This window comes from Strongylocentrotus purpuratus, unplaced genomic scaffold, assembly GCF_000002235.5.
Source record: "Strongylocentrotus purpuratus isolate Spur 01 unplaced genomic scaffold, Spur_5.0 spur5_scaffold_19, whole genome shotgun sequence".
Taxonomy (NCBI): Eukaryota; Metazoa; Echinodermata; class Echinoidea; order Camarodonta; family Strongylocentrotidae; genus Strongylocentrotus; species Strongylocentrotus purpuratus.
Window position 1 is genome coordinate 14,793,865 of NW_022145604.1, and position 15,725 is coordinate 14,809,589.

At 37.2% G+C, this 15,725-nt stretch overlaps 1 protein-coding gene across 2 annotated transcripts in view; it reads right to left on the bottom strand.

Moving 5' to 3' along the window:
• Window positions 1-6,053: 6,053 nt before the first annotated feature.
• LOC756926 (pre-mRNA-processing factor 40 homolog B) overlaps window positions 6,054-15,725 on the bottom strand; it is a 35,319-nt gene continuing 25,647 nt past the window's right edge. For both annotated transcript variants that reach the window (XM_030990387.1, XM_030990385.1), the window contains exons 16-25: window positions 15,518-15,651; window positions 13,932-14,138; window positions 12,950-13,066; window positions 11,705-11,842; window positions 11,168-11,263; window positions 10,569-10,667; window positions 9,843-10,083; window positions 8,449-8,513; window positions 7,201-7,314; window positions 6,054-6,401 (exon numbers count right to left, since the gene is read on the bottom strand). In XM_030990387.1, coding sequence (XP_030846247.1) covers window positions 6,309-6,401; window positions 7,201-7,314; window positions 8,449-8,513; window positions 9,843-10,083; window positions 10,569-10,667; window positions 11,168-11,263; window positions 11,705-11,842; window positions 12,950-13,066; window positions 13,932-14,138; window positions 15,518-15,651 — 1,304 coding nt within the window. In that variant the 3' untranslated portion in view covers window positions 6,054-6,308. The remainder of the gene's footprint in view (window positions 6,402-7,200; window positions 7,315-8,448; window positions 8,514-9,842; window positions 10,084-10,568; window positions 10,668-11,167; window positions 11,264-11,704; window positions 11,843-12,949; window positions 13,067-13,931; window positions 14,139-15,517; window positions 15,652-15,725) is intronic.

The following is a 15,725-nucleotide window of genomic DNA, read 5'->3' on the forward strand; positions in this document are numbered from 1 at the left end:
ATTTTGGGATGGGGACTTGCAGTTTGTGCGATGCATTTTAAGCAGACAATGTAAAAACAAAAAGGTTAACAAACTTCGTTACTTACTAAGTGATCTCTATTTCACTAACCACAATCCGTTACCCTATTCCTTGTGCTAACCCTAATTCTCCATTTATAGACTACAAATGGTTCAAAATAATGCCATCCCGAAACTTTTATCTCCCTAGAATGTCCTTTTTCACTTGTACTGAAGCATTCCATGTACGTTACCTGCAGTTCCAATTAAAGTATAACATTCAGAAACCTTTTTTAAGGGGGTTGGGGGGGGGGGGGGTATGAGTGGCCAGTGGGTCAACGAGACCAATTCACCAAAGCTACTCGATTCAAAATTAAGGTGGATAATAATTTGTGTTATGTTTATTTTCTGGTAGACATCGTCCCCGTATACCGGTGGTGGTGGTGGTCAGAGGCGGTTCTCCCGGGGGGGGGGGGGCAGGGGGGCACAGTGCCCCCCACTTTTTCAGATACCCCAAAAGTGCCCCTTTTTACATAGGAAAAGTGCCCCTTTTATTTTGTAAGAAGTGCCCCTTTTACATAGGAAAAGTGCCCCTTTTACTTTGACAAGTGCCCCTATTACTAAATAAAAGTGCCCCTTCCCCCTTTTCACCTCTGACGAGTGCCCTTTTTATTTTTGACACGTGCCCCTTTTCCTTCGACATGTTCCCATTTTCCTTTGCAATAAGTGTCCATTTTCCATTCTCATAAATCTTGAAATTATCTTTAATAAGTGCCCTTTTTAATCTCTAGTAAGTGCCTCTTTTCAGGTACGAGAAGTGCCCCTTTTCACTTTTGATAAGTGCCCCCTTCACCTCTGATAATTGCCCTATTCAAAACTGAGAGGTGCTCCTTTTACTTTGACAACTGCCCCTTTTTTCCTTTGTAAGAAGTGCCCCTTCTCCTTTTAATAACTACCCCTTTTTTAAACTCGGATGAGCACACCTTTAATTTTAACATGTGCCCCTTTTTTTCTTCTAATAAGTGCCCCTTTTCCTTATGATAAGTGCCCCCATTAAAAAGAGAGAGCTCCTTCCCCTTCTCATAACTACCGCTTTCCCTTTCTAATAAGTGCCCCTTTTCCTTATGATAAGTGCCCCCATTAAAAAGAAAAAGCTCCCTCCCCTTCTCATAACGGCCCTTTTTTTAAATTTGAACGGTGCCCCCTTTTCATTCAACAAATGCACATTTTCCTTTATTATAAGTGCCCCTTTTACATTTTCATAAGTGCCCCTTTTCATATCTGGTCAGTGCCTCTTTTCACCTCTGATAATTCCCTTTTTAATAATGATACGTGCCCCTTTTCCTTTCTAATAAGGGACCTGTCCCCTTTTCACCTCTTATAAATGCCCCTATCAAAATCTGATGGGTGCCCTTTTTCCGTCAACAAATGCCTATTTCCCATTTTCGTAAACGCCTCTTTTTCATCAGGTGAGTGCCTCTTTTCAGGTGAAAAAAATGCCTCATGTTCACCTCTTATAATTATCCTTTGTACTTTGACACGTGCTCCTTTTCTTTTCTAATAAGTGTCTTATCCCTTTCGATAATTGTCCCCTTTTCATGAAATCATTAAACATGCCCCTTATTTAAAGCGACTAAGAGCAATTTCCCCCAAAGTTCGCTCGCTGCGCTCGCTCGCATTTAAAGATGATATAATTATGTTAGTTATCAAAGGTCTTTTCAGTCTTCCGTTAAGAGAATGTGCTTATAACCCCATCACGATTGGCTTTTTTCCTCTTTATAAGATGTAATTTTTCGCACTGCGACCTCGCAGATCTTTAAAATTTTTCTCGCTCGCTTCGCTCGCTCGTAAATGCATATTCAGACATCCCACCCAACTGTAAAGTATGATGCTTAAGCGATATCTTGTATGATGTATGAAGAGAAACAAATATTGAAATCATCCCTGATAATGTAATCACAATGCAGGGGTATGTACCAATGTCTAAAAAATTGTATATTTTCGCTTTGAGATTTCCCACTGTAGGTGCCCTTTTTTCTTCAGAAAGTGCCCTTTTTTTGTTGGTGCCCCCCACTTTGGAAGTCGCTCGACCGCCCCTGGTGGTGGTGGTGGTAGTAGTAGTAGTAGTAGTAGTAAAGTGGAGGTGGTGGTGTTGGTGGTGGTGGTGGTGGTAAAGTCTCTCTCTCTCTCTTCTCTCTCTCTCTCCCCTCCTCTCCCTCTATCTCTCTATATCACTTCATCTTTCTTCCCCTCTCTCCCCTACCTTTTTTCTCTCCCTCCCTTCCCCTCTTCTCCATCTCTTTCTCTCCCTCTCTCAGTCTCCCCCTTTTTTCCATTGCCACTCTCTATGCCCCCTTGGCACGCTGATGTTCACACAATCACGTTTCTCTCCATGGATTTGTGAACTTTCTGTTTACATGTTCAATATCTATTAGATTGTCTTTTTTTCTCCTTCATATTACCATATACCTTTATTATTGCACATGTAGATATATATACCCTCATTATGTTTTAAAATGCATATTTTAGAAGTGGTGAGCAATTCAACCACCGCTTGCCATTCACAAATTAAGCCATGAAAAAAATTAGAGTATAAATCAATACATCTTGTGGCCTTTATTTTCGTCTTTATTGCTCTAGGCCCTGTCTTACAAAGAATTGCGATTGATCCAAATTAATCGCAAGTCCTCTAATCAATCGCAAGTTTGCAGTCTCCTATCTCTTATGTACATAGTTGCGATCAATATCAACTCTTTGTAATATAGAGCCCTGATCTCTAAACGACTTCTTTACCAGTTATTTACTCAATATCATCTTCTTTCCTTCCTCTCGCTTAAAACAAAATCTTTCTTGAGAATCCAAACCAGCAATCTCAAAATAACAAAGTTGTTTGAAGAGCTTTCTGTCAGATAATACCAACACAGCTAAGAAGATTTCTTGTCATACGTGTTTTTCTGAAGGGCACTTTGAATCATATCTCCGTATCTTTTGTTTTCTTGGCATAGTCCATGGGAGAACAGCATAACTTGTAAACACCAGAATCCATTTTTGGATGGAGATAGTTTGTACCAAGAAGGGTAAAAAAAAAATTGACCTAGGAACGATACGTAAGTAATATGTAGTTACCTCAGAATTCTACATTTTTAATATCTGATAAAATCTTATTTCTTTTTCGCCTAACAACGATTTTTAATTGTACTTCCTTTTGTAGAAAAAAAAAAATCTTTTCATCTTCTGTTGATATTTCTATGCATCTCTCCACATCATTGCCTGCTATTGTGGTCATTTTTGCATTTTTAAATTTCAAACGACGTAATTTCCCCTATGTTTACCATTTCGTGTGCCCCCTCACTGTCCAAACTCACAAATCTGCACATCTTTCATATACAGTACCTCCCTCCCCCCATTTCTCGCTTCTTTTTTCCTTCTTTCTCTAACCTCCCTTCTTCTCTTTCTCCCCTCTCTCTCCCTCCCTTTCCCTTTTCTGCTCTTTACCCTCGGCCATTTCTCTCTCTCTCTCTCTCATTATATTCATGTTTTCTCTTTTTACCCTCTCTCCCTTTCTTTCTCGCTCTCTATCTAACACACACATACACACACACACACGCACACATTACATCCATGACTACATGCTCTACATATTCTTGCATAACTTAATTTGCCATCTTCAACATCACCTAACCAAAAATTTTGCCTCCTCCTCTTCACAGGCGGATATGAATAGCATATCTTCTGTTCAAACCAGAAAGGCACTAGCTGTGTGTTGTAGTATATGAGTTAACACCCTTCTAGTACCAAACAGAAAAATCATGTGACATCCCCAATCAATGATGAGGGTAAAGAATAATACCCAAGAACAAACAATATACAAGATATACAGGTTTGGCTATAATACACATATATTTACAAGAAATCCAGATTCATTCTTTCATTTCTCCTCTGCTCCGAATATACAGTAAAGAAATAGAACTTTTCCCAAAATCACACGAGACATGCACAATTTGTCTTGCTTGTATTGTAACAACACAGGGGTCTGTAAAAAAACATGATTAATTATTTATCCTTCCCTATCATAATCACGATTGCAACCATTTTGGAAAAATCAAGTCGAGGGGAATTTCAATACCCCATTGTACATCCCGTAGAAGTCATGTTCGTATTTAGCAATACGTCATTGTCACCTTCACACATTTCAATAGGTAATGATGCACAAGGCTATTGACATTGCCTAAGGTTGACTTTTTTTCTAATTAGTTGCGATCATGTTCATATCAGCCCCACTGTCCTACTTGTAGCTACTTGCTCCCTCTGTATAGAAAAACTTCCCCAATCGGTGCCTGTTGGTCCCCCATGATCCTCTTTTTCTTATGTTAGTTGAGAGCTGAGTTAATGAGATAGCCACCTGCCAGTGACCTCGCTGTGTGGTCTAATCCCTTCTGGCCCAGTAGTATTGACGGTCTTTAATTTAAATTTGATTGGAATAGGTTTGGCATAAGGCTTACAAAAGGTGTAAACTACCCAAGCAAATTATGTTGACATCTGTCTAATGATAAATCAATGTGCAAAGGAAGGGGGGGGGGGGGGGAGGGGAACGTCCATCAACCTTCCAATCTAAAACAGATCGGAGAAATTACATTTGTGGTTGAAAGAAAATAATTGTTGAATGAATGAATCATGTTTTATGTTACAATTCCTATACCATTTTAAGTTAGGCTAAAAGACCAGTGCATAAATGTATTCAAACTATATGAATATTTATATGACTAGAAATAGTTCAGAACTTTGAACCAAATTTCCTGTCACCTGTATGTGTATAGTCCCATGAGGATATACTTTTGTCATGATCCTTTCATTATTTGAGAGGGTTTTTAATCAGATAGAGTTCGTTATTTTTTTATCATTTCAGTGCTTTCAAAAAATTTCAATTTTTTTCAATACATATTTATTCCTATTTAATATACCAATAATTCAAAATTGTAAAGAGTTTCTTCCACAGTTCAGTCACATGACCAGTACTTAACAGCATCCTGTAATAATGACCCAAGAAGTTTCATATTGCTTGCCCGACATAGCAATAACTATTTTATGAGATAGGGATTACATCCATACACATATCATACATAACAGTTGTCCAGAATCTGGCCGATTTGATTTTTAATAATCTCCATCACCGCCATCTCCCCTTACTTGCCGTAAGCCCAAGACGACGAGATCCCCGTATTTCTACGCCCGGCGAAAAGTTCGCTGATAACGCCATCTTTGGCGGCTTGAAGCAAGTGTTGAAAATATTATAGAGATAAAATATAAGAATCAGTCAGATTCTGGACTAACATAACAGATGACTTACATAGAAATTGTGGGCAAGGGTCTGGGGAGCAAAATACATGAATTAATTTCATTGGTAAATGGGGCTGATAAAGGGAAATTCTGCTCAAAATTTAGCATGGGATGAAATAAAAGAAAGATAACCCTTCAAATTTCAAATGACTTTTTGTGGACATAAACTTTGGCAAATGGAACGCACTGGAAATCTTCTAATCAATTCATGTGTCAGATAACAACGGAGTGATTGATGACAATAAGGGCTTATCTATGCATGGACGTACGACGGTGATGATAACTGCCCATCTATTGTAAACAAACGGAACGTTGCCAATTGGCATCGGCTCGGTGAAGGAAAGCAAACAATCCTAAAGTTCATTGACAGTGTTGGAAACTTTTTATTCTGAAATTTCACCTCGGATCGAAGCATTATCAAGAAAAGATCATACTGCGTCTTTTTTGTCCCTTTTCCCCACCAAAATAGACACAAAATTAATTTCATATACTTACGGTAGAGGGAAATTTCCACTTTTTTTACCAGTGGAACTGGGAGGAAACAGAAAAATCAGAGAAACGTGTTGAATATAAGGCAAATAATGAAACTTTCTGCAGGGGCCATCAGGAAGAACAGTACTAATGCTAATGAGGCTATCCTTGGTAAACAATTTTTGTATTACAGTGCAACCTTTATATAAAGACCGCTCAAGGGAAACATGAAAAGTCATCTTTATAGGCAGGTGGTCTTTAAGTACTGGTTCCTTTAGTACAGGTTTCAATGAGAAAGCCTATTCAAGGGAAGAAAAAAAATGTAGTCTTTCTAGACAGGTGGTCTTTCTATACAGGTGGTCGCTAAAGCAGATTGGACTGTATTAGCATGATTCAGACCTTGTTCGAAACTGAAAGGGACTTGAGCAGGAGTACTTAACCCCTCCCTACAATCATAAAAACATTGACAGAAATAAATTTAGGATTCCATGGAGCTTGCATCATCAATGATTTTCAGCCAGCTGCTCTAGTAGTGCCCTTCTCCGTCTTTCCAACTCTCCATCGCTTAGATCACTATCGGAAGTGTCCCAGCCAGTCTGTGTAATAGAAGAAAGAAAACAGAAAATTATGAAGAATTACATGTCAGATTATGGTATTGTTTGGTTGGGTTTGTTTTACTTGACTGCTAACAAAGCATTTGTATGCTAGTAAGTAAGCAACCTTGGGACCTATGGCTTTAAGTCCTTTAAAGGACTTGGTAATGAGGATTAATGCCTTACCAAAAAGGGCACTAGCGCATCGGCTTGGTTTTGAACTGGGACTTCCAGGTTACGAGACCACTGCTCTACCACTGACCAATCGCGTCTTCTTATTAGATTAACTCTTTCAGGACAAGATTTCTTTTGGGTTTAATTGATCACCTGTTGTTCTTCAAATTGGCAACAAAATGTTTTTTTTCTTTTATGGCTAAATTGTTCTAATAAAATGTAATGTCTCCATAGACAATATTTATGTGTGCAGTGTAGAATACCTCATCACAAATAGAAATAGGAAATTGATTTTAATTTTCAAAATACACCTTGCCAAAATAACCTGCAGCCCCACAATTCAAAATCATGCACACATCCATATCCTTTGGCCCGAATTCACAAAGGAGGTTTAAATTTCACAAACCCTAGTTTACATAACCCATTGTTTAAAATTAGCACAAAATAAGTGTACCTTGCCTCGCGCGCGTCTAATATTGGACCTCTGACTATGTCACACTTATTTTGCGCTAATTTTAGACCATGGGTTATGTAAATGAAGATTTAAACCATGGGTTAAATTTAAACCTCCTTTGTGAATTCAGGCCTTTGTGTTTCTACTGTTCTCATCACAGCAGAGACTGGTTACCTTTTCTTTCTTGGGTGTTCCTGCAGACATGGATGGAGTACCGGACTTGCTTGGCTTGTGGGGAACTGATATCTCACCACTCTCCTTTTCATCAGAGCCAGAATCGGATACAGGCTATTAAAAGAAACAACAAAATAAAAGTAATTCTATCTATTGAACTCAAGTTGAATTCTTTCACAAGTACATAAAATCAAAATTACTCCCAAATAATAGATTACAAGGAATAGATTCATATAATGTTATTTACTTGCCAGAATTAACCTCTACATTTTGCTTCATTCTACAAATCTTAAGCCATGCCAGGGCAGACTTTGCATTCGTTCATAGGTCAATTTCAAGAAGTGCCGAATTAGTTCCCTCCCATAGAGACTGAAAGAGAGGTGTCGTAGTCGAGTGGTTTAAGCACTTGACTGGAAATGAAAGGGTCAGGGTTCAATCCTGGACACCGCCCTAATGTCCTTTGGCAAGGCATTAATCTACATTTGCCACTCAATACCCAGGAGAGAAATGGGGACCTGGTAGGATGACAAAAGCCGTTTTGTGATACAAATTTCCATATGGTAGGGAAAATCCTCTTAGAGTGGAAATTGTGCACAATGTGTGCAGGAATTAATCCAAGGTTCGGTGTAAACATAAAATCTGTAAAGTGCTATATAAATCCAGATTTACTATTATTATTATCAAAGGGAACTATTGGGAGCTCCATTACCTGATCTTTGAGTGTAAATGTGACTGGTTTAAACTGGTTTAAACTGGCTTACTTCATCAACATGCAAACTCAAATATTGAATACATTATCTGCTCAGAGCCAGAGGGGTGATAACTCTGTCTTGAGTATATGAGTTAGCGCCCTTCTGGTTCTAAAGAGATGATATGAAATATTGACTGTTCCAATGAACATCTGGTATGAGTGTAAGGTCATCAAACTATGATAAACTTCTAGATGCATCCAAATTGAATTAATTATATCTAGGGTGAATGTATGATTGACAATATTCATAATTGAAAATATAGATTTTTGAAGTGTTTTTGAACGGGGCACCTTCAAGTTTTCATAACCCTTTCTTTTTTTAATCGGTTTTTGCTCTAACTTTTACTAACCAATTTCTCTCATTTTGTGCTTCTAATTAAGACCAATGTAATATCAGGGTGGACTTCTCCTTGAATGTCAGCATAAAGAACTTGATATTCATCATCATAATCATTAGAACAAGCTTTCTGTAACACTTTTAGAGACTGGTTGCTTACCGTTCTCCTGCGCTTCTTCTTTGTCTTCTTCTTGTGTCTCTTTGACGATTTATTCTTACTGTGATCTGTGAGATGTAAAAACAAATAAATGAATACATTTTACTTGTTTAATTTAATCTACATCATATATCAAAATAAAAAATATCCTGTGAAATTGGTACACACAATTCATTTAGTACACACAATCGATTAATATTGTCTCAAATAAAAGCGTTGTGCAATGAAACTACCGGCGAAATGTGGGAATGCGAGAAAAACTGACTTTTGTTTTTTTGGTTGGAGTGTAAATGCAGCTTAAGCTTGCTTTGATTTTGTACTAATAATTTGGTCCAACTACTACTACTACTACACCTGCACTGTGGGTTAAACTGTGACCCAGATTCCTGCCTGTTTACAACTCAAGTGTACATTTCACACTGCACTCATAAATAACTTGCTTGTCAATTTCATCCTGCTTGAGAGTGAATTTCAACACTTGATTGACAGGTTGTAATTTTAAGAGATGACTCGAGAGTTGATTTCTTGTTAATTTCATAAACTTAGATTCCTTGCTAGTACATTACATCGGGAGTTGTGTATTTTAATATGGTAAACTTCACATGACCTTCTCAAGGTTCAAAGGTTCAAACCTTTATTCTACTAAAATTTCAATGAATTAAAAGTTAAAAGTATGTTGAAAATCGATCTATAATTGTTCATAAATCTGGTGGCTCGGAAGGTGCTAAAATATTTCCTACTCTCAAAATGTATCCCTGATTTACTAAACCCCTTTTCACACAGGGGTAAAATTCTTCAAAGCTAATTAGCTTTAAAGAGCTTTAAACTAATCAGCTTTAGATACATCATTCACACACAGATGATTTTGGTGCGGTCGTTCGAGATTCACTGCTCTTTAAACACTCAGTAGGTAGGGCCATTACGCATTTACAAGCAGTGACTCACTGCCCGTTCTAGTTAAGGACGTATATCCGTTCACACACAAATTGTCTTGCTCACTAGATACAGCCTTCGTTACTGCAGCCTGCTTTGACCAGCATATGAATCCCGACTTCGTATCTGTCTGAACATCGTATAAACGACGTTCACAAAGGGAAAATTTTCTTTAAAGCTGTTTGTTTAAACAGCTTTAAACTAATCAGCTCTAGATACGATGAATTTTACCCATGTGTGAAAAGGCTGTAAGTCATACCCTGTCAAAAACTAAACTGATAACCCAGGCAGGACTGTTTGGAAAATGTGTATAAAATCAAAATTTAATCACATACAATAGATTTGACACCTTGCAATTTTCTTCAAATACTCAAAGTATCATTGTTCTCACGAACTTGTTAACATGCTCTCGTTCACTTGAATTATAAAGTATCTTTGATTAAAAAGAAAATGAATCGTCTTACCTGATTCATGGCCTGATGACTCCGAAGGTGTCTTTGAACGCTTCTTCTTCTTGGAGCGCTTGTGACTGTCTCTGTCTCTTTCTCTCTCCCTATCTCTTTCCCTCTCTCTATCTCTCTCACGTTCTCTCTCGCGTTCTCTCTCCCTCTCTCTCTCCCTCTCCCTTTCCTTCTCTCTCTCACGCTCCTTTTCCCGCTCTCGCTCTCTCTCCCTCTCTTCCTGTTCATCATCAACGGAATCCGACTGACGAGAAAAACAAAAGGAAAAACAGATTTAAAATCACAGTTAATGTAGAAGAAATAGTACCTTTTTTATGATAAATCAAATTACCTCAGGATTACAAACTTTATGCAGATATTTAGCTAATACACTCATCAGACAGTTTGATAAACGTGCGAGACAAAGCAATAAAATAGGCAACAAGTTTGAAGTAAAGACCTTTCTATTACTATCGACCTACAATGTGATACACTTTCATGCACATAATCCATAACAAAGCGAGAAGCTAAGCAATTATTTTCAAAATCACAATACCTTCAATATTTGGCCATTTGCTACACATTTCTTCAAACCCAAATCCACCTTTACTGAATGAACAGGTAATGTACATCTAATGCATCCTAAAACAGTTTTATGTCTCACTCATAAACATTACAGTTAACACTTTTGCACCATTGGACCTTACACACTTTTGAAAACTCTTCTCTCAATCTGAATTTAAGACTCACCGATTTAGAGCGTGATGGAGATCGTCTGCTGCGGTGCTTCTTTGACTTCTTGGAATGTTTGCGAGATGTTGATTTCCCATGATGATGGGCACAGGCAACCTGAAGGAGACAAAGATTTTATAATTATTTGTTAATAAAATAATTAATATATCGATAAGGTCATGAATGTAGAGGAACCTTTTATCACTTTGGATTAAAATGTTTGAAAAAAGCAGTTTTGACAATTCAAAGAAAAATTTAGTGTGGAAAACATAATTTTCGACAATAGAATGGATATTATTCAAAGAAACTGCTAAAATAAAAGGATTACAAGGACACACTATGTTTCTGTTGCTTTCCATGTAATCTTGCTCTTAGACTGATTTCAAACATGAATTTTTGAGAGGTCAAATAATACCTTTCATGTACATTGTCTACTTGTATTAATAGAAAAATAAGGAGGAAAAAAAAAAAAAAAAAAAACTCTTTCTAAAAACTCACTCTTTGTATGAACTAAAATAAAACAGATTTAGCTAGTTTCAAGTCATCTTTTGTAAAGTGCAATAAAAGCTTTAAAAAAAAACTCAACAGATTTTCTCATACAATCATACAATGCTTACCTCTAGAGATGTAATAAATTCTTTGAAGAGACGGATCCTTTCTGATTCAACCGTGATGCCATCAAATGCATGGTCGTTGACAAAGCGATCTCTGACCTGAAAAATCAAATACCAACAATTAATATACGTGGTCCTTTAACTCTATGATTTGAGCAGGAAATGCTGCCAAAAAAAAGAAGTCATATAATTTGTTCACCTAAGCAAATGGCAGGGTGTAACTTTTCTGGGCCCTGTCACAAACAAAAAACATTTTAAAATGAATTGTAAAAGTCTGTTGTATCTCCAATCTTGCTGCCATTAATTATATTTTACTATGCTTTCAATCTATCTGTAATATAAAGTAATAGTAATATACTATTAGTTGTAATGTTGAGTCCTCTCCGAGGGACTTGGTAATGAGGACTAATGCCTAACCAAAGGGCACAAACGCATCGACTTGGTTTTGAACCCGGGACCTCCCGGTTACGAGACCAATGCTCTACCACTGAGCCATTACGTCTCCTTCAAAGAGAAAATATGATAATGATAAGAACTTACGTCATCCCAGTTTGAATTGACATCTAGGGGTGGGGCAGATTGCTTGAGCATGGTCTTGAAGGCACTCTCTTTTCTCCTCTGTTTCCTGGCTTCTTCTTTCTGTCTCTCCTTCTCTCTCGCTTCTGCTTTCTCTATCAACTGAAAGAGATAAGAATAATAACAATTCAATTAGTGTGGATGATGATTAGGATGATGATGATGATCAAGATGATGATGCTGATGATGATGTTCAAGATGATGATGCTGGTGACAATTATGATGATGATGATGATGACAATGATAATGATGATGATGATGATGATGATGATGATGATGATGATGATGATGATGATGATGATAATGATTATGCTGATGATGATGATGATGATGATTATGATGATGATGATGATGATGATGATAAAGGAGAAAACAATAATTGTGATGATAATGGTGATGATGACAATGATGATGACCACAATGATGATGATGATGATGGTGACGATGATGATTATGATGATGATGATGATGATGATAAATATGATGATGTTGATGATGATTATGACGGAGATAATGATCATGCGTTAAATATGTTTTTAGGAGAATTTGCTTGGAGAAACTACCCTTCTGCCAGCAGATCTTTTGACAAAATAAGGTGGTATAATATTAGACCTTTCACAAACCACCGAACTGACGAATTTGAAGTCGTGGAGAGAATCAACAGAGGGTGTGATTTTCACATAGAAATGCAGAGTAATCTGACTTTAAGAGGAGCCAAACAAAACTGTGAATACAATCCAATGTATATCCCTGAGAGGGATCCCATTACTGCATGAGAAAACACAATTCACTGATTTTACCAGAATCATTCAAGAAGGTATTTTAAACAATAAAAAGGAACCACAGCCAATCATCCAGCACTTTTATTGAGATAAAACTTTCTTTTGGAGGTAAACATTCCTCATCTTTACCCGATTAGGCTGATTTTTTCTTCTTCAAATCCCCTGACTGGAAAAAAAGGGAACTCATTATCCTGGTTTTCCCCTGATTTCAAGGATAGCTGGCAATCTTGCCAGAACCTTTGCACGTTAAGAACCCACTGCACTATTCGTATAAGAGTAGGGGGAAACTCGGTGTAGTGGTCCACCTGCACACCCCCAATCAGTTATACCGGGAGGAGAGACCCGAGGGTCACAGTGTATCAGTTTGCTTTTTTGTCTCCAAGGCACAGGTGACGACAAATACTTAGTAATAATAATAATAACTTACACTATTAAAAGCCATCTTGATATTGCCTGCATCTAAGGTGGAAGCCCTCTTGTCAAGACTGATGGCACTGGCAAAATCATCAAAGGTTGTAATCAGCTCCACCGTCAAGCTTTTATCCTGCAATCAAAGATGAAATAATTTCAAGAATGTCAAATGTCATAATTATATAGAGCACAAGAGAACACATTTATATTTTGTCTAGTATGAATACAGTGATACCTGTCTATAAAGACCACCCAATGGAGACAAGAAAAGTGGTCTTTATAGACAGGTGGTCACTAAAGCAGGTTTGACTGTATATACCCACCAATCAAAACAGTTATTTTCAACTATTTGTACCGTAGAAAAAAGTAAAATTAATATTACATTGAAGGTTCAATACAACCATAATCGAAGGATCACAATTTTACAATACAAAGGACATTTGAAATACTTCCATCAAATATAATATGTGTAGTTCCCAAGCAATTAAATATCGTAATCACATATAAAGGACCACAAATTTTTAATCCAATTGTTACCTTTGACATAATTTTCCCATGCAACTAGAAAATCATAATAGGGAATTAGTCATGACAACTGAAACTTAAAGGGATCCGGTAACTTTGTCTCAGATTCTGAAACAAAATTCTGGATTTAGCTCATGCTGCAATGATAATTATAAACCTTTAGGTCAGTCAGGAACCCCATGACTTTTACAAGCAGACCGCCTGTCTGATTATCAAGATATTCATGATTGGAATTACAAACTTTGAAAACCGTTTGCTTAACGATTTTCATAACACTACAGTCTATTGGGGAAAACGAGTATGGTAAAACCGGTCACTCAAAGATTTAAAAATTTTTGAGGCACTTCTTGATCATTTTGAAGCGCAATTTTTTTAGGGCTTCAATATTTTACCATATCACAGACACTGACAAGACGTAGGGCCGTGTATCACAGATTTAACGTTGTTAAACGATCCCTTTATAAATCCCTCACCTTGAGAATGTCCTTGACAATTTTCTTCTCGTCATGGAACCTGGCCTTGAGGTCATCCACGTAGAACTTGAAGAGGTCAAGGGGCGTTGACCCTGGTTTACCCAGCATGCCGTTGAAGCGAGGGTCGGCACTGACGATAGGGTACAGGTCCATCCAGAGAGACATGGAATGGAGCTGCCCTCTGTCGTGCAACTCATCGAGCAGTACCTATATACGTTAATACAAGAAATAATAACTTTAAAAAAAGAAGACAATGACTAGCATTTAAAGCAAACTACAAAGGTTGCTGGGAGGGTTGGCACTGATTATAAGGCAAAGATCCATCCATATAGACATGGAATGGAGCTGCCCTCTGTCGTGCAACTCATCGAGCAGCACCTGTAAGTTTACACAAAATTATAATTTAAAGAAATAATGATTAGAATTAGAGTTCTTGAAGTGAGGGTCAATACTGCTGTAGAGATGTTATTCCATAACGTATCATGCGCTATACAAGAACTGAACTATTATTATTATTCACAAAGATCCCAAGTTGAACTTATCTCTAAGTTGGACTTAACAATTATGGAAAGCCGTTAGCATCTATGAAAATATTTGGTAAAAGTTATTTTATAAGGCATTAAATGTTGATTCAAATTATTCATATTTCCTATTATCAAGGAGATTCCTTGTTCTTGATGTGGAATATATATAAAAAGTCTAAAATACTTGAATTTTCGCTTTTGAATATATTTTATATTGAGGCTACAAATGGCTCTCCATAATTTTTAAGTCCAACTAAGAGTTAAGTTTGACTTAGGATCTTTGTGAAACACCCCCCTGGAATAAAGATGTCCTCTCTCGTGTTACTCGTCAAGCAGTACCTGTATATGTTTACAAGAAATAATGAAAATGGTCAGCTATGATTTTATGTAATGGAGCTCATGTATACGTAAACATGCACAATTCAGCATTTCGGCTGTGAGGCCTTGGTTTTTAATAAAATCATTATTGATTTGATTGATTGAATGAATTCTAAAGGCTCATTCACTTATCCAAGGCAGTTTCCCTATCAACTGCACTCGTCTGCCATCTGCTCATATAACACACAGATCAGTGAGCATGCGTAGAACCTTTTGCTGCGTGCAGCTAGTCTTTCATACCCTCTTCAAATTTGTTGAATCATTGATAATGTTGTAAATAAAACCTCACATCATGTGTTCGTTTCTATTTTTCCTTTAAACAAAAACAAATCAGCAAAATGTTTCAAAGAGATAAAAATTGCTGGATACCGTAATATGCCTCTATAGAAAAAAAAGTAATAATGTCGAAACAGACTAAATATTTCTCATACTTCATTATACTTCTGTCATATATACAGTATTCATTTTGTATTTCAAATAGTAATTGTATACAGTCAAACCTGTCTATACAGACCGCCCAAAGGAAACACAAAAAGTGGTCTTTGTAGACAGGTTCCTTTAGTACATGTTTCATTGAGAAACCATTTTCAAGAGAAACAGAAAATGTGGTTTTTGTAGACAGGTGGTCACTAAAGCAGGTTTGACTGTATGTAGTAGATTCGGTTTGAAGGTTAATGGTCTCACCAGAAATGCTTCTCTGCACTTCCTGAAGTGCCTCTTCTTGAGCATCTTAGCCCTCTCCAGCTCGTCTTCCTCCTCCTTCTCCATCTGACGGATGTGCTCCTCAAAGCAGATCAAAGCATCCTCCTTGTCCATACCTACAGATAACAAAATAGAACTGTATCAAATGCCTGTACCATTTTCATCATCCTTCGTATCTCAAAAAGGCACC